The sequence below is a fragment of the Phalacrocorax aristotelis genome, chromosome 10 (assembly GCF_949628215.1).
Source record: "Phalacrocorax aristotelis chromosome 10, bGulAri2.1, whole genome shotgun sequence".
NCBI lineage: Eukaryota > Metazoa > Chordata > Aves > Suliformes > Phalacrocoracidae > Phalacrocorax > Phalacrocorax aristotelis.
Genome location: NC_134285.1, coordinates 26,794,973 through 26,814,616, shown reverse-complemented (window position 1 = coordinate 26,814,616; position 19,644 = coordinate 26,794,973). Strand labels below are relative to the sequence as shown.

Sequence of the window (19,644 nt, the reverse complement as noted above, 5' to 3'; positions counted from 1 at the left end):
TTTGACTGTATAGATATATCACGTCACCGGTCTATCAGTTGCTCAGTGATCCCTAAAATCAAGAGAGCACTGTGGGATGTTATCCTGAGGAAGCAGATTAAAGAAAACCACCCTATGGAAGAATAATACAAATTCAATTACAATTAAGAGGCACTACCATTCATTCATACATAATCTTAATGTGTAAGAGATTGTAATTCAGGGGGGTTTTGCTACTTGATCAAACAGCCCTTTTCTCTATTTTGCCATACCTTCTGAGGGCTTGTGAAAACTGTGTGCCTTTGCAGATCTCGCTGCAAGACTTCATTTTCAATTTGCATTGCTTTAACCACAGCTGAAACTGAGAGATCAGGATCCTTTTCACTGACATTCTTTCGAGTTGCTGAAAGCGGTCTTTCTGGGCGACTTAGTGGTCCTGCCACCAAAAGAAGGAAGAAATATTCATTTGTCTGGACGTATAACTATGGAACTTTGCAACAATGTAGATTTGAAACATTCAGTTCAGTTACTGACACAGGGCTTTGCCAGCAGTCTGCAACCATCCCAAGCGAGGCTGAATTTCTCCAATTTGTTTTTATATTAAGATTTCAGGTCATGTTTACTTTAGACAACAGCTGAAACAGTATCTTAAGAGGAGGAAAACTGACAAATGAGAAACATAATTTTAATGCTTTATGGTTTTTTGTACTTGCTTTATTCAGGTATTTAATGGAAATGCATTGTAACAGCTAATCGAAAAAAGAAGTATATGTAATTTCAGCACACCAGAATTTTTCAGTGTAACTGGGGTGTTCAGCTATTTTGGAGGAAGCCCCAGAGTCTTCTAACAAAACAAGGGGAATCAGGGGTTGCTATCTGCAAGAAAAAATAAATGACCTTATCACTTAAGTAGTCATCAAAATGTCCATATGTATCCCAATCTTCCCAAACATCTTGGAGAAATAGAAACGTCACAGCCTATAAATAGGTTTAAAAGAAAGGAAATAAAATTTAGTAGAGGATCTGAGATCGGACTAAAAAAGAACACAGTGGTTATACTCAAGGACTTCAAAAGTCAAGGGAAGAAAAGAGACTGAAGTTGTACAGACATCAAGCAAAAATATTGAAGAACAGGCTGATATGCAAGTATGCTCATGATGCTGCAGTGAGGTTTACTAAGCAGGAGAGTAAAATGGCAGTGGATCCTAGTGATATGAAGTCTACCTTGAAAAGACAGGAAGTTAAAACTGAATTGAGATTTGTGTGCATTCACACTCTAAGCCCTAAGCCACCTTCAGTCATAAAAACTTTCAACAGGCATTAGTCATCTCTGCAAACACAGGGACGGAATAAAATAATTTTTATTTTTCTATGCTATACCACCCCTGTGAAATGAAATTAATTTAAGGATTTAAAGTGATAGTTGGACAGAAACAGCTCTAACGAGCACTACTATAACCTGAGAAAATGCTACACACATCTTTGGAAAATGGTCAAAGCAAGCATCTGCTCAGACAGATGGTGGGTGAGGGTCTCAGAAGCTACAAAGAAGATTTATTTTGAAGCCAAAAAGAATTAGCTGCTTTTCCTCAATTTGGTTTTCTGTCAGTTAAGAAACTAATATTTTGACTTTTCAAGCCATTACCTTTATTGCTTTCTTGGGACACATCCGGAATCTGATTTTTTTGAAAAGAGTGCCTCAACCATAAGAGCATGGTCACCTTTCAAAACTCAAGTTCATCAGACTTCTTCAATTAAGGACCATATTGAAATAACAACTGCAGCTATGATTTCAGCCGCTACACATTTGGGCTTTGGTTATTGGGGTTTTTTTGTTTGTTTGGTGGTGGGGTTTGGTTTTTTTTTGTTTTGTTTTGTGGGTTGTTGTTTCCACCCCCCCATCACCCCCCAAGGTAAAGACTACACCTTAGCAGCAGATTTCTAGAACAAGCAGCAGGGCTTTCAAAATGGCATTCTCCACTCCAGGAGAAACATTTTCCAGTATGGTACTAGATACCAGCATACCTACCCAGCACTGGAGACTGATCTGCAGCATTCAAGGTGTAATTCAAGTACAGTCCCAAGCAGCAACAGAGCTAGTTTTGCTGTGCCATGGAAAACTATGCCTTTATTGCTATAAATACATTGCATTAAAATCTTCCACCAAAGTGTCAATTGCTGATTTTGAGAAGACACGCTTATGTTAATACCACAGGAAACAGCTCTCCACAAGGAAAGTGGGAAACACAGAGCAAGCACAAGGACTGAAAAGGAGAGGAAAAAGTCTTATGCTGTGGAAGCAAAAAGAGAAGGAAGGTAGTAAAGATGTAGCAGAAGACTAAAGTATTCTAAGTATACAGGCTCTGGAGTTTCTCACAATTTTGCTTAAGTCAAAATACTTGAGGTGGTAAAAATAACAACAAAATACCCACAAAAGTAAGAATAGGACAACAGCTAAGAAAAATCATGACAGACGTGTGCTGAAATTACATGTAAGACAGAGGGGCAAAAAGCATGAAAGCTCTCCTTATTGACATTATATATTCTTATTTCTTACTAGAAGAAATTCTCTCATGTCTTTCCTTCTGCAAGAACTCAGCAGAGAGGGGCCGAGTGATTTTATTTTTTACCACAACTGGTCTGACAGGAATGTACACTTCAGCATTATCTTTTCTCTTTGCTGAAAGAACTCGTAGTGGCTTCACTTCTGCAAGATAATAAGGGAATAGAAATAATCAACTTCAGAGATATTCAGGAGGAGCTAGCAGGGAAAACTTTTTGGATCAAAACTGCTAAAATTTTCCCACTTTAATTGTGCTGGCATAGTTAAAAGTGATAACCTCCATCCTCCCTCCCTTTCACTGATACTGTTCTATTGATGCAGAAGTACATAGGCATGGCTTATACTGACTTCGTGAAACACAATAAAATGTATCATTGTAAGGTACCAATATATCTCATTTGTACCAGATATTTACCTGCATTACTGTCAAGAAAAGCAAAAATAGAAAAGAAATTGAGTAATTTCTTAACATAGTTATACCAAAATACATTCTTAAATACAGACTAAAATGTTGTCTTATTCAGAAGTTTCCAAGGGGGAGCGGGTTGCCTAGTGTAGTTCATAAGGGTACTTCTTCACTTTTTTAATTTGAGAATTATTAATGCCTCCATCATTTGCAACACAGCTTTGAAACTCCTCTCGGGAAAAAAAAAAAATCACGAACTCTCCCAAAGAGCTTGTTCTCACTGCTGCTCCATCCCTTGTTCCTATCTCTTCTTCTGCCTCCTCTCCCCATTCACACTCCACTCACCTCTACAATGAGAGGAACACTCCTTTACTCAATTCATTCAAAGATTGTTCCTCTTAAGGAATTAACTATGGATAAAAACAACACAAAAAAAAAAAAAACCCACCTACCCCAAACTAAAAAACCAAAACCAATGAATGTACCTGAAGTGAGTGGGGAAGGAATTTTGAGAAGGAGTGAATGTAGGTCATGATCCGTTTTCTGCTCGCACTCTCTACCTTTAACAAGCTAAACACCTTTGAGAACTAGAGACTGGTTTTGGGTGTGGACAGTGAGGTCTCCAAAGGAGAAGACCTGACAAAAAGAAGCAGTTCATAGCCAGATAATTTGTTTTCTCAAATTAATACATCTTTCATCAGGGATGAATAGCACATGCTATGATGACTGGTATCCAGCACCCAGGATGTGAAATGGGGGAAGCTGAGACTGGGAATATTTGACTGCCTGGATTACTGCAAAAAATATATTAAAAAAATAATAATCTCTTGAGAAATCTCATAGACAGTCTGAGACAATCTTATTTCAAATGTCTAAGCCCAGCAATGCAAATGGGTTTTGTCTTTGCAAAAAGTTTCTCAACATAGTAGTAAGAGGATGTAACTCTCCCAAATCAGGAGATTAAAACAACAGGTTTGCTGACGAGCAAGAGAGCATGGAGTAAACATTAACGATGTACTAGTGGTGATTCCCTTAAAAATAATGTTCTCAAAGAATTATTACAGTGCTGTAGTAGTGCATAATACACAGAGACTTACTACTTTGATCCTGGTTGAACTCCAACACATTAAGGGCACCAGAATCAAGGCTAGAGCATCTCCCAGCATCCTGATGTTCAGATGCTTCTTTCTGCAGTGATCCACTGCTATGCAACTGAAGGCCTCCAAAGTTTGTAATTGTTTCGTCAGTGGGAGACAGTTCTGAACACACATCTTCTTCAACAAAGTCATAACCATCACTAAGAGAATCTTCTTCCATCCTTTTCTCTTCTATGCCAAGTTGTAAGCTTCTTCTCAATTTCTAGTACAATTCAAACAGATTTGTCATAAAAGCTTAAGCATGTATTTTAAAATAAACCAATGTGTAAGAAAGCAACCTCCCCTTGGAAAGAATAGGCACTGTCTATGTTTAATTAGCATGAATCTAGACTCCTTTTTGATCAAGCATTGTTTATGTTTGTTACTGTTTGATGTTTTAATATTTAATATTTAACCTAAGCTTAGAAACAGGGTATCTTGGCCATCAGTGCTATCCATTTAATCAAGGACAAACGCTCCTTTTGGAAGAAAATAAAGCAGAGCTGGTGAGAGAAAATAGCCTTTAATTGTCCTTAGGCGACACACAACCATAGATGGACAAAAAGTGTTAGGGTACTTCATCTGTAAAAACCACCAAGGACCCCCAAGACAGGAAGGAGTGTGCAGAAGGATCTGAAGCAGAGCCAAGAGGAGTGAATTAATGCCATTACACAACCTTCAGAGATTATAATTTATATGTTGTATAAATATAATATGTTGTATAAATATAACAAAGGAGCCAGCTTCGGTGTGCTTGATTTGTGGAAAACCACCAAGCACCCAGGCTTGCACAACCCTAAAATAAATAAGTAATGTCTCTCCTGAGTGTGTGATTGACTCATTGCACACAGGGCAACAAATCTGCTTTTTGGACAACAAATGTGGCTGCCTCTTTCTCCCCATGAGAAAGAAAACTACATGATCTCAGAGCCACTATGCAACTAAAAACATTCACATTCCTATGTTGTGTCTTCTCTCCTCTGATGAGAAGTTGTAAAATAAAATCATCCTATAACTCCTTTGTTCCTTCTCATCAGAATCCTTGCAGGAAAATTCTGTAGGCCAAGGAATTTTTATGTGCAAAACCAAGTTTTAGAAATAAGTTACAAACAGGAGGTAAGTAATGGAGAGGGCAAGGGCACATATTTTTCCATCTCACACAGTTAGATTACCCTATCTTTTGGTTTGCCACTTGAAGACTAGTTGCAATCCAGATTTTCCAAATGCCTTCACAAGCCTACAAAGCTAATACAATAGCAACTTCTTTATAAGCAATTGGACAGACGATAATAGTCCTGTCTTGTACACATCTGTACTTCAAAAAACAGTAGAAAAGACTTGTGGTCTAATGGACTAAGCTTCCAGCTTGCACACTTTTTTTTTTAATTGGGCACTCTGGAACAGTATGTTACACAAAAATTAATCTATTTTAAAATTTACTGTTGAAAAAACTGCCCTGCCTCTCTCAGCATATGCCACAAACAGCACAGATGACGCTGGAGAGTGTTTTGTTTTTATGAATGTGAAAGGAAAAGACCTTGCATATCTTAAATGCATTTTTCCCTACTTTGTTGGTATCAGAGTTCTGAGATAAGTATAGGTAAGCAAACTGTATGAGTAAAATGAAAACCTGAAGCTATCTTAGGTACAAATGAACTGCGACAGTGCATGTTTAGTTTGCAATGAAAGCTTCAAGCTGCTCTTCTGCTACAGATTACACTTGTTAGGAAATCCATGTTGACAGAAACATATTACAAAGAACAAGCAAATTCAGGTTTAAAAGAGGGTATATAAGCAACCTGAAGCTTGATATTGAGCATGTCTTTATGACAGTCAAGACTAATATTTCTAGTATTTGACAGGGGATTGTACAGGCTTTCTTTCAGTTGGAAACCTCATGACATCTGCATTGTAACAAGACATTCAAGAAAACACATTATAGCTACAGGAAAACCAAAACTATTTCCGTCTGGAATACAAATAAAAGTGGGGTTTTGGTTTAAAATTATTAGCTTACTATTTACACGTAAATCATTATAAATATACGTCACTGTAAACAAGTTACTGGTTTGTAGAGAAGAAAAAAAAATCATAAGCTCAAAAGCAATACAGGAAAGGTAGAAAGGTGCAAGCTAGGAAAATATGCCTGGGAAGTTTGTCTGATGTCAATGGTAAAATCTGTAGATAGTTTCGTACATAGATGCTACTCCACTACCCAAAAAAGATTTATTGATGTCAATAATTGGTTAGGCAGAAAAACATTCATAAATTTTTGTTCATTTTTTCTTTTTTTTTTTCCCAAGTACAGGACATTTGAGAAGTATGCTAGAACAAACTGCAGCTAGTAACCAAATGGAAGGCTGAATTGTCAAACAACAGAGTCAATACAATAACAACACTTGATGAAAAGTAACTGTATTGATTACAATATTTTAAAAAACATTGCATTCTGTAAGGTAAAACAATGACATGCAACAATTCTAGCGTGATTATTCAAAAACTAACCTAAACCCAGAATAAGTTGTTATTTAAGCTTTCTCTATCCTGATAGCCAAGAGTGATGTTCATGTGGACAACCATTAACTGAACTGAAAGGATCTCCTTGCATGAAATACCTTGGTTCTATTCAACAGAGACAATATTCTACTTCTTTAAATTAGGACTTAACATGTTATAGCATTGTTGACTGACATTAGATTTTTAAAGCAGTTTTACTTTTCTATTTTTCCTTCATTATGTCATATGACATCAATGCGAAATCATCTAGTGAAAGAATCACTTTGCATGCTCTAGTCAAGACTGATACATCGCCCCATTCACTTTTCAATTGATAATACCATGAACAATAGACGGCAATTGTCAATTGTACCTGGGAGTAATGGAGGGGATCATCACCATTTGTCTCAATGCTCAAGCTTTCATAAGGTTCAAAATCCTCAGAGTACTCAAGAGGAGGTTTAATGCAGAGTTTAGCCCCCCTTTCTGTTTTAATCTCCACAGTTTTCTGTTAAAAGAAGCATTCAGATAAATTAGGCATCTTTTGTACTATCAGCTGCACAAAAAGAACAATCATCACATTTTACATAACAATATCTAGATCACGCAACCTTTCTCCCCTCTGTTCCAGAAAAGGTTTCTGTCCTCTCTCAGCTCACCTTTGGGCCCCTGCATTATGGTTCAGCTACACTAGTCAAACTCCCCACCTGCTGCTGCTATCCCCAGAGTAGGCCAGGCCCAGCCACATCATGTGTTTGGCACCAAAACGAGTGCCCATCAGGGTTCACCCCCTCACCTCACCAGGCGAGTGAAAAAACAATAGGAGCAGGGACACAGCAATCAACAAAACAGCTTTAAGTGCAATCACTTAAAGTACAGGCATGTAAAGTGCTGGTGGAACAACCTTATAGCAAAAGCTCTCAAGCCTCTTCTGGGGAAGTGGCACTCTTTGGGTGCCTCTCTGAAATGCATCTATGCTAATGGGGAACAAACACATGGGGAACAAACAGGAGGAGTTAGAAGCTTATACCTGGTTACAGGGCTATGACCTCACTGGAATCACAGATACATGGTGGAATAGCTCACAAGACTGGAGTGCTGCAATGGATGGATACAGACACAGGCTTTTTAAGAAAGACAGGCTGAGAAGGTGAGAAGGAATTGTCATTCTTTATGTGAGAGAGAGCTGGAATGTATGAAGCTCTGCAAGAAACAGGTCGGAAGCCAGTCAAGAGCTCCGAGTCAAGACTAGCAGGCAAACCAGCATGGGTGCTATTATAGTGAGTATCTGCTACAGACTGGGTATCTGATCAGAAAGAAGTAGATGAGGCCTTCCTCAAAAAACTGGAAGAATCTGCAAGTTCAAAGACCCAGGTCCTCATGGGGTACTATAACAAACCTGATATCTGCTGGAAAGACAACATAGCAGGGCTCTAGCAATCTAGGAGTGCACATAGGACTGAGGAGCCAACAAGCTACGGTGCTCTGCTGAAGATGCTGAGAGAGCTGGGACTTTTCAGCCTGGGGAGGAGAAGGCTCTGGGGGATCTCATCAATGTGTATAAATACCTGACAGGTATCTGCTCACTGACAGGACAATAGACAATGAACACAAATTAAAAAAAACACCCAACAAACAAACATGAAAATCCATCTGAACAGAAGAAGAAAATTTACTGTGAGGGTGATCAAATACTGGAATAGGTTTCCTGGAGAGGTTATGGAGTCTTCATCTGTAAAGTATTCAAAACCTGACTGGACACCATCCTGGGCAACCTCCTCTAGCTGACCCTGCTTGAGCATGGGGATTGGACTAAATGATTTCAAGAGTTCCTTTTCAACCACAATAATTCTGTAATATCTATGTATGAAAAGGACTACCTGAAGTTATTGCAATTTTTTGAAGGAGTATTACTCTTGCATATAATATAATGAGGGGGAAAAGTTATGCCATAAGCATTCAAGCACAAAGATTTCTTTGCCTTTGTAAATGTCAGACATGGCTGCTAAAGTGGTTCAAATTAATTTGTTTTACTTCATAATTAGGATGCAATCAAAGTATGCACGCTGTCAGTTACTCCAGCATGGCTAAAGAGGGTAGAAGGTTTGAGAAACTCATCTTTCTATACAACAGCATTTCAGTGCTCCAAAACATGACACAAGAGAAAGCAGGAAGTACCTCTCTCAGGGAATAAAGTTATCTGTAAGTTACTTTTTCCCCACTTTTGAACTCTTGTGCAGACATATTCCATACGGGGAAGCCTCATGAGTGAATGATGGGAAGAGGACTGTTTCATGAAATGTAGCATGTGATCCAGAAGTCTGTACAATTATATTAAACTTAGTTATCTGGTGTTCATACGCTCCTCTACCATGTTGTAAGTGCTAGGAGCAGAGATGTCCCAGAGAGAAGGTCCTAAGGCAACTTGGTTTTTGATAGAATGTCTCCTTTCAATAAGTCTGTCTTCCTGCCTCAGCGTACCTTAGCACAGACTAAGTTTGAGTTTTGAACGTGAATTGCTAGGTCCTCTAGCTATCAATGAAAACTCACAGGGAAAACCACTGAGAAAGTAAACTGCTGTCTGGCACAACCTGCATCTTACTCAGTGGTTGCATGTTTCCTTAGCTAAATAATTCCAGTTGTTCATTATGATACTATAACTCTTATCCCATTGGATGGGAGGGTAGCAAAGACTTAAGGTATTATTCTAAGCTAGTCTCAAGCAGTAGCTAGTTTTTGGTATAGCTACCTATATTTGGATAACTTTCCAATCCAGTCAGAGGAGATACCTCCTTCATTTGGCTCTTGTGATTAGAATGATGTAGGTCATGACTAGCCACACGTTTGGCAAATTTAGCAAACAATTTCTGACAGGCCAGTATGTAAGCAGTAATCTACTGAGAGAAACAGCAGCTGAGAAAATTAATTCAACTAAGCAGTAAGGGTAATAGGTAAAGTAAAGCAGCCTTAAAACTTGAATATGCAATATTTGCTGAAAGAAAAGGAAATCTGCATGACGTGAACACTTGATCTGCAGTGACACGGACCACTGATCCCCAGTCACTCCAGCACAGCCAGCCAGGGCAATGCTAATCAAGTAGGGTAATTATTTGGGTGACATATCTCAGTTGTTCGGAATTCACATTTGTTCTGTTAATTTGTTCATCACTCAGTATCCAGACAAAACCAAGACTCAGATTCTATGAGAGTCAACTGCCCACCATCTACTAGTTGTAATCAATTTCCCCTAAAATTATTTACGATCTAAGACTTAGTTCAAAGATGTATTCTTCCAAACTGTTTCTTACCTGAAGCCAGCCTCTGCGTTGTATTTTGCTTGGTGCAGTCTGTGTGCTGTGCTCTCGCAACTCACTCTCTTCTAGCTGGGCTGCTTTTTCAGAATGTAGAGACAAGAATTAGAAAACAGAAAATAGTAATATGGTATTTGACAATATATACCTTGGTTTGTGGTTTTTTTTCTCCTAGATGAGAGCAGAAGATTAAGTCTTTGACATCTGAATAGTACCAATAACTGAAAAGTCATTCCACTTCAGATACTGACTAATTGTGTATTAGTAGCAGGAGTTTTGAACCTGTTCAGGGACAGTCATCATCATGTATATTCAAGAGAATAAATTGTTTAAAGATACATTAGCTTAATGGCAAGCGAAACCCTACATTCATTGATAGGAAAGTATAGAAATACGTTCTAGAATAGAGGTGCACATAATTCTAACTCTTAGCTGGGTAGACAGTAAACTGTCTTAGGAAGCCAACTGAGCCCAGAACCTATACTACTGAAGGCCGGCACTGACAGACAGGGTCCCGGTGAACAACAGGTGATATGCTAGGTTTACAAAGGAATTGTGTGTATTTACTCTCAAACTCAGGAAACATAAGGTATTGGCAGATTAAACAGAATGTATTAGATATTTAACATACTGTGCAGAAAAAGATTCTTCATGGACAAGTCATAAATGAAGGACAAAATAATTTTCCTTCATTTCTAAGGCAAGGAAGAGTTGGTTCCAGAACTTTTGCAAAAATTCTGAGTACGGTTAAGCAGAGCTAAGGGTTCCTGTGCTAGAAATGCACCCAGCTTACAGTGGAAAAAATGGATTTTTGAGATGCTTTGATTGAGACAAAGAGGCAAACATCTTACAGTCACATTAGCATCCTCAATGGATCAAGGACATCACCAGCACTCTCAATAGCATCCTAAATAAAGGCATCTCATTTCCTATGTCCAAGACAGATTTACAGCCTCCACTTCTTCTCAGTGGAGAAAAATAGCTGATGCAAAACCTTTTTACTTTAAGCCATAATTTAATGGTCACCCTAAGCCAGCAGAAACTGGCACTACCAATAAAAGAAGCAGTCGTCCTACAAAGGTCATAGAATCACAGAAAGATTTAGTTTGGAAGGAACCTCTGGAGGTCACCTACTCCAGCTTTCCACTCAAAGCAGGGCTTACTTCAAAATTAGACCAGGTTGCTCATTACAACTCTCAATACCACATTTTCTTTTTTGGGTTGGACAATGCTACACACACCTGTGTAGTGAACTGTCCAAAGAATTGATAAGGGCAAGTTTTAACTGAGGAAAAACATAAAAGAAAGATTACTTTTCATTGTAGTTACTTGTGCAATCTGGTTCACCACAAGATTACACAAATGCTGAAAAGGAAGGGACTGCTCCAAGGGAAAACAAGATATATAATATCTTGTCTAGCAAAACAACCCTTCTAACTAGAGCTCCTGCTACTCCACTAGGCTACTCCTATGTAACTCTAGAAATACATTGTGGTCATGAGCATTGGTGCTGATTACTGTGGGGCTCTTCCAGCACTGAGGGTGAACTGTCCTGAGATTACAATGCTAGAAGCATGGTCTGATTCAGTCACTGCTTTGGGACAGAATTGGAAGCATCTTTCACTTCCTAAGCAATCCACCTCTTCTAAGCAACTGCCTAGAAGGCAACTCACATATGCTATCAATTTAAGTAAGAAAAGAAGATGGGGTAGGACTCATGCTACCACTGCTGAGCTCTCAGAATTGTTCGAGTATTTTGTGATGGATTCATGTGACCAGGTCCCTCTAAACCAGGAAGAACAGTAGTTCAAATCTCAGGGAGAAGTTGATGCAGCTGAGCTACTCATCTGTGCTACAAATGTTGCTTTACAACAAAAACATCCTTCTCACAGGATGGATGGGATGTGAATACCAACCACTACCTGCTTTGGTACACAAAATAGGTCCACTGGTGTCATTCCCTTGGAGACCTGAGCTGACAGTGCCTATTCTAGTAGCCAGGGAGTGAGTACATCATCCAAATATTAGTCATAATCAAAGGCGACCCCATGCTACTCTTAAGCCACGTCTTTGTGACCACACTGACATTCACCAGAAGCACATACATGGTTGTGAAACTACATCTGGGTTACACACCCAAAAAAACCAACAGTATACCTAGAGATCAGCTTCACTACCATATAAGCCCATGATTTACTTTAATTCATTTACCAAGTCTAAGCATAAAAAGTTTATCGTGAATTACTCCTAGGGAACACATACAAAGAAAATAGTCCGAACAAATAGATTTATTATGACACTTTCAGGAACCAGAAAGAGGGATTTGTGCCCATACTGTGTTATTAAGTATCAAACATTCCTAATTCTTCAGTGAAGACTAATCCTATAGATGGATGCTTTAGAAGTAATAAATGATGCAATAACTCTCATGAGAGATGGATAGGGAAGAAAATTTGGTGCTGTATCTGTGCTAGAAATCATTTCTGTAAGTAAAATCATATTCAATCTTTGAGAAAAAATGCTTAGAAATGAAACAGACCACAAAATTGCTAAAGTACTACTAACCCCAGACAACAAGTTTACATAGATCACCAATGACTCCCACTCTGGACTCTAGTGGTAGAATCTAATGGAAGAAGAAAAATGACAGGGTGATGATTTAATCGATATCTTTCACTGTAGCTATACGTGTTTAAAATAACAACATTGGATAGCTAAGGAACAGCAAAACACAGCATTCTTTTATGCAGAGATAATGCTACTGTCTCTAACTTGATGGAGTTGAGGAAAGGAACAGAGACTGCCACTGAAGTCATTAAGGGTCTGTAAGACAAGCTGACGTATTCTACCTTAACTGAATCAAATGGCATTCAGTAGCCATAAAAATAAACAACTCTGGTTAAGCTTAGAGATACCAGCTGCACAGCAAAACTTGAAGAGGAAATTTCCCTTGACCAGGTTCTATTACAGCTACTGCCACAATAACCCTGTGCAATTTTAGGACCAAAAAGTCAAAGGCCTTGTTTTAGACCCTCTTTAGCCACCTAAAGGTGTATCATCCTGTGTGACAGAACACACAATTCCTTCTTTTTTCCAATTTCCAGAACATGAATTTTTTTGCATCATTACACAGAAGTTTTTACTTTCACATAAAACGGTGAAACTAGGTGACTAGCTGATTCCCTATCACCATCCCGTATAACCTGCAACAAATTATACAGCAGACAGCTAAGCCTGAACACACTTAAACTTCAAAACAAATTGTTTTCCTGCTACAGTGGGTACATACTAAGAAAAAAAAGAGATCAAGCTTAGAGTCATGCTTAGAACAGTTAATGAAAGAAAAGTTAGTTTGGAATTGTTGAGATTAATAAATTTACAATCATAATAAATTATCATATGAAGTAACTTTTTAAACTGTCTTCATTTTTAAGTGAAAATAAAGCTTAAGCAGACACTATCTACACAGCAACAGATTAAAAGAATATACTCTAAGACAGACAGGTTGTAGTCTGTTATCCTCATGCTTGCTAAGGTTGATAAACTGCTTTACACAGGGGTTTAGTGAAATCAACCTTATTTTCATTATGCTAAATAGATTAGAAGGCCAGTAAGCTCACACTTTATACCTTCACACATGCAAAACTATTCTTGTCACTACATTGGTCTCTATGAGAGATAGACTTAAATTAGAAATAAAATACGTATTTTTACATAAAGCCAGCTAATCACTGGCAGAAAATGGTAGATTTTCTTTATTTCAAATATTTAAATAAAGATTAGCTGTCTTTTTAAGACTACTATTATAGCTTAAATGTAATCTATGAGCTTAATGCAGCTATTATGGATATAATTTGATTATAGTCTATGACATCAAATGTCATTTGCGTACAGGACACCACGCTTGGATAAACAGACCAGATCTTAGAACTCCATCAGTCCACCAGATCCTTAAGTCTATGAATGGTATTACATACCAAAGGTATACAATTATTTTACACTGGCAATTTATATACATTTATAATCTTCTAGTTTTAGTTATAACTGTTCAACAAATGGAAAGGTGAGGAAATTAAACTTTGGAATTTGTTAGGGATCAACTAAGAAATTGTTAGGGTGTTTCAGAGACCATTCTGTACATACAACGAGCATAAGTACTCTGATGAAAGAGTCCCATGGAATTTCATTCCACCAAGCTCAAATGCTGCTCCCTCTTTATCACAGCCTGCCCAGTAAGGTCCCTGACTGAATTACAACTCTGATGAGTAAATGTTTAGAATATTTCTAGACTGAAATCTCTGCAAAACTCTCATGTAACTCACCATTTGTCCTGGTGGTCTTTGTCTTATTTTTAAGGTAGCTATGTGAGCTGATTTTTCTGCAGTAATTTCTCAACTCTGAATTAGCTCCATTTAGATACAGAGAAAATCCTTGTTCTAACTGCTCCAGTTTGATTTGTACAGGATCCTTTCTTTTTAAACGTCCCAGTAGCCTGAAGTAGAAAGGATAATAACTCATCCTTACACAGTGAAAATACAGATGATCAAATTAGCAATAAATACAAAAACACATGTCACAAAGCTGAAAAATATGTTCATAGTTCAAATACCAATTTCAGAATATCACTCCCAGGACCTGTTCCTATTCTGTAATGTTTGTATCAGTACCCACATGCTGTGACACAGGATGCTTGACCAAGCCTCTCCCTTCTGAGATTTTTTCCATATTCTTTCCCATTTCACATTATTTTTTTCCATTTGGTATTTAGTACATTTGACCGTTCTTCTTGAGAACTTTTAGGAGTTTTACTTAAAATTTCAAAAAGCTTAAAAATGGTTGAGTTCTTCTCAAGGAAAAATAAAAATATTATTGGTTTGGAAATTAGAGGGGGTAAGCCCCCAGTCAATAGTGCAGTTAGAGATGCCACAAAATTAAAGTCTGGTTAAAACAATATTAAAAAAAATGCCCTTCCCCAGGCTCAATTTCAGTGAAACACCTACCATCCCTCTTCCAAGACTAATTTTCCCTCCTTTTGCTATGAGTTATACTCACTCCATCCTAATTCCTTCGATGCAGGCCAGGAGGTTGGAGCCATGTAGGAGACAATTTCTGCCTGCCCCTGCAAGGTGCTTCCTGGTTTCCCTCTGCAGGGTGGGTCAATCCACAGGACTGTATCTGTTCTGAGACGAGTCCCCTTCTTCCAGGAGCATGTCCCCAGCCATGGCCCCAGCACTCCTCTAGGCAGCATGCATCTGCAGAAGCATCCCATCCCCTGCAGCCACCAATCTCCTAAATCCACCCAGGCTGCTCTGACTGGCTGAGGTGTTGGTACAAGACCTGTTTCTGCTAGTTTTGGATCCTGCAGAAACCAGCTGTACTCTGCAGCCCCCACTACCCAAATCTGCGAGTTACATCCAACACAGAAACATATCCAGGATGCCTCCTCTGAAAGGTATAGTTGCCACCTGCTTGTCATGCTGTAGCTCAGTGGCATATGTCTCCACCAAAATTCAGAATTAGAGCTGTGATAATAAGGATGCAAGTTGTTTCAATCATTAAATAGTTTGTCTTTATCCTTTTCTAAAACTGCTTTAGGAGACTATAGATGAAAGAAACTTGTGTTCACAAATATTTGCTGTTCTAACACAGCTGTGGCTTTTGTAGGTTTTTTTTTTTGTCTTTTCACCAAACAGTTCTGTTCATTATAGGATTTGAGTACAAAATCTTACAGCTTGTGGTAAAGGAGGGAATCCAGCAAGAAAGTTTTGCAGACCCTTCTGAATTAACCTCAGAAATTCATCTGTCTAGGGTAAAATGACAGGAAGCTTCATACAAACAAGGATTAAAAGAACTGTTTTAAACTTGTCTGAAAGATACTGAAGTTTGCAAAAGCAGGCTAGATGTCCTTATTGCCCTTAGCAGAACCTGACTTTGCACATTTAACTTTAGCAAATTTGGCTGGAATTTTCTGTATTTCTGACAATATAGAAACCTTGCCTCATAGCAACATCCTCACACAGTGTGAGCTGCCAATTACTTCTGAATCTAGAACCTCTTATTCTATTTAAAAAATCATCTTCCCTGCAAGCCATGGAAACAATAACTATTTTATTAATACATTTATCTCTATGTTAAAGTATGCTGAAAAAAATATTGTGATCTCCTTTAGAAATAAGAGCTTTGATGTACTTAGCAAACAAAGAGAAGAAAAGAGAAACACCTGAATGCTTTAAGATGCAGCAAGTCAGACTTTGCATCACAAGTTTAAAACCCAAGTTTTTAAAGTAATATTCACAACTGCTGATATTAGATACTATATTAGATAGTACACAATGGATATTACATACTCAATAGTGGTCACAATTCTGTATCTTACCGGTTTCTCTGCTGAAGGGATATTAAGTACTCATCATGTTTTTCATCAAAGTCAGTCACCATGTCCTTAATATAAAGCTGAAATGATAATATAATTGTCACACTGAAGTATAGAAATGATTTATTATAGAGTGCTACTGGTTTTGCACCCTCCATAGACAAGAAAGTTATAAATTGAAAAAAGTTCCTCCTTTAACAAAGCATAAAACTGTCAATGCAACAAATAAAGTTCCTGAAGAACAGAGGAAATGTTACTTGTTCTACTTAGTTTTCAGACCTTTCACAATCTACTGAAGAGCTTAAAAATACTAAAAATAGAAGGCATATGCTATAATGATTTTATAATGCAAGAAGTGACAGGCAAGTCAATTTTGGGGCACAGGCTGAAAAGGGCTGTGCCCAAAGCCCAGCTGTAGGATGATTCTTTTGAACTGCTACTGCTCATAAGGTCAGCTAATTCTAGAACTTATTCACTGCAGAGGCTGTATACTTTAAAGTGTTTAAAGGTTTTACCTTGTTTGCCTTTCAGGAAATATGAACTTTTCCAGCAATTCCCACCAAGTATCCTAGAGTTGCTACTGCCAAGTGGTGGTAGGGTGCCCTCTCACAGACTCAGAAGTTTAAACTTGCCACTAAAACACTTAATTTAGCTCTGCACGCACAAACAAACAAACATACAAACAAAAACCAAGAAAACCCACCACGTATTTTGCCTTTTTCCAACAGCAGAATGCCTCGGCCAAAACACCGTCCCTTATCCACACCCTGGCTGCAGTACCGCGGTGCTGGGGCTCAGCTGGCGGCTCTTCCGGGGGAGAAAGAAGGGCCTCGGGCCCACCCCCGCGCTGTGCCCCTGCAGCACCGGCCGGACTCAGAGGACAGCCGAGGCCAGGGAGGAGCGGAACCCCCGCCAAGGCTCAGCGGGCACCGCGGAAAGGGGCGAGCGGCTGAGCTGGGCCGCGCTGCCCGGCCCTGTTTGTGCGTTTCCTTGGTTACCGTCGCGGCGGTGACCTCACTTCCGGCGCGCAGGCCCGCACCCGGAAGCGGCGGCGGAGCCATGGAGGCGCTGTGGGTGCTGATGGACGAGGTGGCCCTAGAGGGGTTAGACGGCATCACACCGGCCGCCCTGTGGTACCGCCTGGGTGCCCGCACGCCGCCCTTTCCGCTGCCGCTGGAGCCCGTCACGCAGCAGCTCCTCTGGGCTGCGCTCAGTGCCCAGCCCGACATCAGCTTCTACCTGCTGCCGCGGGCGCGCCCGCCGCTCCGCCTGCACGATCGGTGAGGGCGGCTCCGGCGGGACGGCCCTCCCGGCCCGGCCCCGCTCGCAGCCTCCCTTGCTCCATTCCCCTTCCCCCTCCCTTCCTCTTCCCGCCGGACGCGCTCCTTCGCCCGGGAAAGCCCGGGCCCGGTTCCCCAGCCGCCCCGCTGGCTGCGCCCCCCCACCCGCCACCCCCCACCCCCGCCGCCCCTCCTTCTCAGCAGCCGTTCGGATTTTGCTGAAGGAACGGCTGGCCGCCGGCAGACAAGGCGGAATGCGGTTTCGAGGCCCGCTCTGTAGGAGCCCTGGCTAGATTTCCATCCTCATGACTGTTTGCCACTTAGCTGCAAGCAGAACTTTTATGTCCCAGTTCATCAGGATGTATGTACCTGTTGTTTCCCTTTCTGTGTATGTTTTTTTAATTCCCACCGCTTCACTATCCTTGAATTTTTGAAGATTAAATGATATATTGCCCTCCTGCCTCCTGCACTCTGCAGGCTGATAAGGCTTGGTCATACTCGAGGACCGCAACTCTGCTCTTTGTGTTTTTTCCCCTTTTGAGGTTTCAAAAGAGTTTCATTTTCCCCAAGATATTTCATGGAGGTATCAGCATTGTTTGTGACAAGCTTATATTTCAGTTACAAATTCCCCTTGGTTAAATGTTGGCTCTCTGCTTTTATTTCAGATATGAAGAAATAGATCTTGAAACAGGAATACTGGAAACCAAAAGAGATCCTGTTCCTTCAGATGATATTTATCCTGTCCACATGATTTTGGATAATAAAGATGGTATACAAGGTTCCTGCCAGTATTTTAAGGAGAGAGTAGATATCACTGATCAAATAAGGAGGAAGGATTTACAGCCTTGTTATACTTATACAGAAGCTGTTGAAAAGTGAGTGAAATCTGTATATCTGGCATTAAAGGATTTTTAACTTTTAAAGTTAAAAAAGTTTTAAAGTTTAGTACTCGCTCAGTTTGTGCAGACTATATCAAGAATACTGTTTGTGGGGAAAAGTGGTTGATTTCTCTGTTTTTATGGAACTAATAATAGTTTATTACTTTCCCTTCTGTTTCTTAGATGGGGAGAGAAGTTAGTCATTGTTGCTTCCCAAGATCAGCGATACAGAGCTTTAATAGGCTGGGAGGGGGACCCTGACTTAAAACTGCCTGATTTCTCCTACTGTATATTGGAGCGTTTAGGTCGTGCTAGGTGGCAAGGAGAGCTTCAGAGAGATCTTCACAGTGGAGCTTTCAAGTAAGTTTATATCTTGCTACGTGAATTAAATCAAAGCTAGTAAGTTTCCACTAGTTATTTATAATCTGTCCATTCATGAATTCCTGGGCATTGATTTAAACCCCTATCTGTATAGGTAGTATCTCATCCTTACTACCCGGAACACTTGGTTCTTGGAACCTGTGTTGCTAGAAATCTACTGGTCTCTTCCTTGAGTTCATTATACTTCCTGATATTTTCTCGTGGAACCAGAGATTGTTGGGTAAATACACACGTTTCGAATTTGTGGAAATTCTTGCTTTCTCTAAATCACTTTTTCTTTAAATTCAGGATGGAACGACGATTTTTATTTCCTTTTCTAAACTGCTGAGTAAGCATTCTGCCCAAATTCTGAATTGATTCTTGGATGTCCACCTTTTGTCCCCAGCATTTGCCCTGTGTGACATCTTCCTCTATATGACCTGAATGGGAGCCTGAGTTACCAGCTCCCAAACTAGACCATGTATTTTGTCAGTGGAGGAGCATTACATGGCCTCTTGGGGAACTTCTGGGTTTGTATTGCAGTGCTGCAGAATATTAGCATGCTATTATGGATTGACTGCTTTGAGGAGATTAAGCCTATGTATCTTGCAAACCACACTGGCACTGTGTTTTGCCACTTAGGAAGCTTTTAGGTAACTAAGATGATGGGGACAGAGTGGAAATCTTTTGTGGATACTTTTCTGTCAGTTCTGTGGCCTGAGGTAGCTCACCAAGGACTGAGAGTAATACCACAGCTATTACAAGGCAGGCAGTGATTGTAGTGTAGCCAGGAGTGAGAAAGAGGCCATGGGGATACAGTATTAGTTCAGCTGTCTGATCAAACCATGTTATGGCACTGTGG

The 19,644-nt window shown here is 39.7% G+C and overlaps 2 protein-coding genes across 9 annotated transcripts in view; one reads left to right on the top strand and one right to left on the bottom strand.

The window, feature by feature from the left end:
• KATNIP (katanin interacting protein) overlaps nt 1-17,274 on the bottom strand; it is a 69,113-nt gene extending 51,839 nt beyond the window's left edge. For 4 of the 6 annotated variants that reach the window (XM_075106134.1, XM_075106136.1, XM_075106137.1 and 1 more), the window contains exons 1-8: nt 16,968-17,274; nt 16,268-16,344; nt 14,214-14,383; nt 9,889-9,971; nt 6,954-7,088; nt 4,046-4,307; nt 2,537-2,686; nt 252-415 (exon numbers count right to left, since the gene is read on the bottom strand). In XM_075106134.1, the coding sequence (XP_074962235.1) occupies nt 252-415; nt 2,537-2,686; nt 4,046-4,307; nt 6,954-7,088; nt 9,889-9,971; nt 14,214-14,383; nt 16,268-16,329 (1,026 nt within the window). In that variant the 5' untranslated portion in view covers nt 16,330-16,344; nt 16,968-17,274. Of the gene's footprint in view, nt 1-251; nt 416-876; nt 958-2,536; nt 2,687-4,045; nt 4,308-6,953; nt 7,089-9,888; nt 9,972-14,213; nt 14,384-16,267; nt 16,345-16,967 lie in introns of those variants that run through there. The other 2 variants (XM_075106135.1, XM_075106139.1) reach the window with 2 other exon arrangements.
• Nucleotides 17,275-17,299: 25 nt separating this feature from the next.
• GTF3C1 (general transcription factor IIIC subunit 1) overlaps nt 17,300-19,644 on the top strand; it is a 41,611-nt gene continuing 39,266 nt past the window's right edge. For all 3 annotated transcript variants that reach the window (XM_075106131.1, XM_075106132.1, XM_075106130.1), the window contains exons 1-3: nt 17,300-17,544; nt 18,210-18,419; nt 18,606-18,782. In XM_075106131.1, the coding sequence (XP_074962232.1) occupies nt 17,324-17,544; nt 18,210-18,419; nt 18,606-18,782 (608 nt within the window). In that variant the 5' untranslated portion in view covers nt 17,300-17,323. The remainder of the gene's footprint in view (nt 17,545-18,209; nt 18,420-18,605; nt 18,783-19,644) is intronic.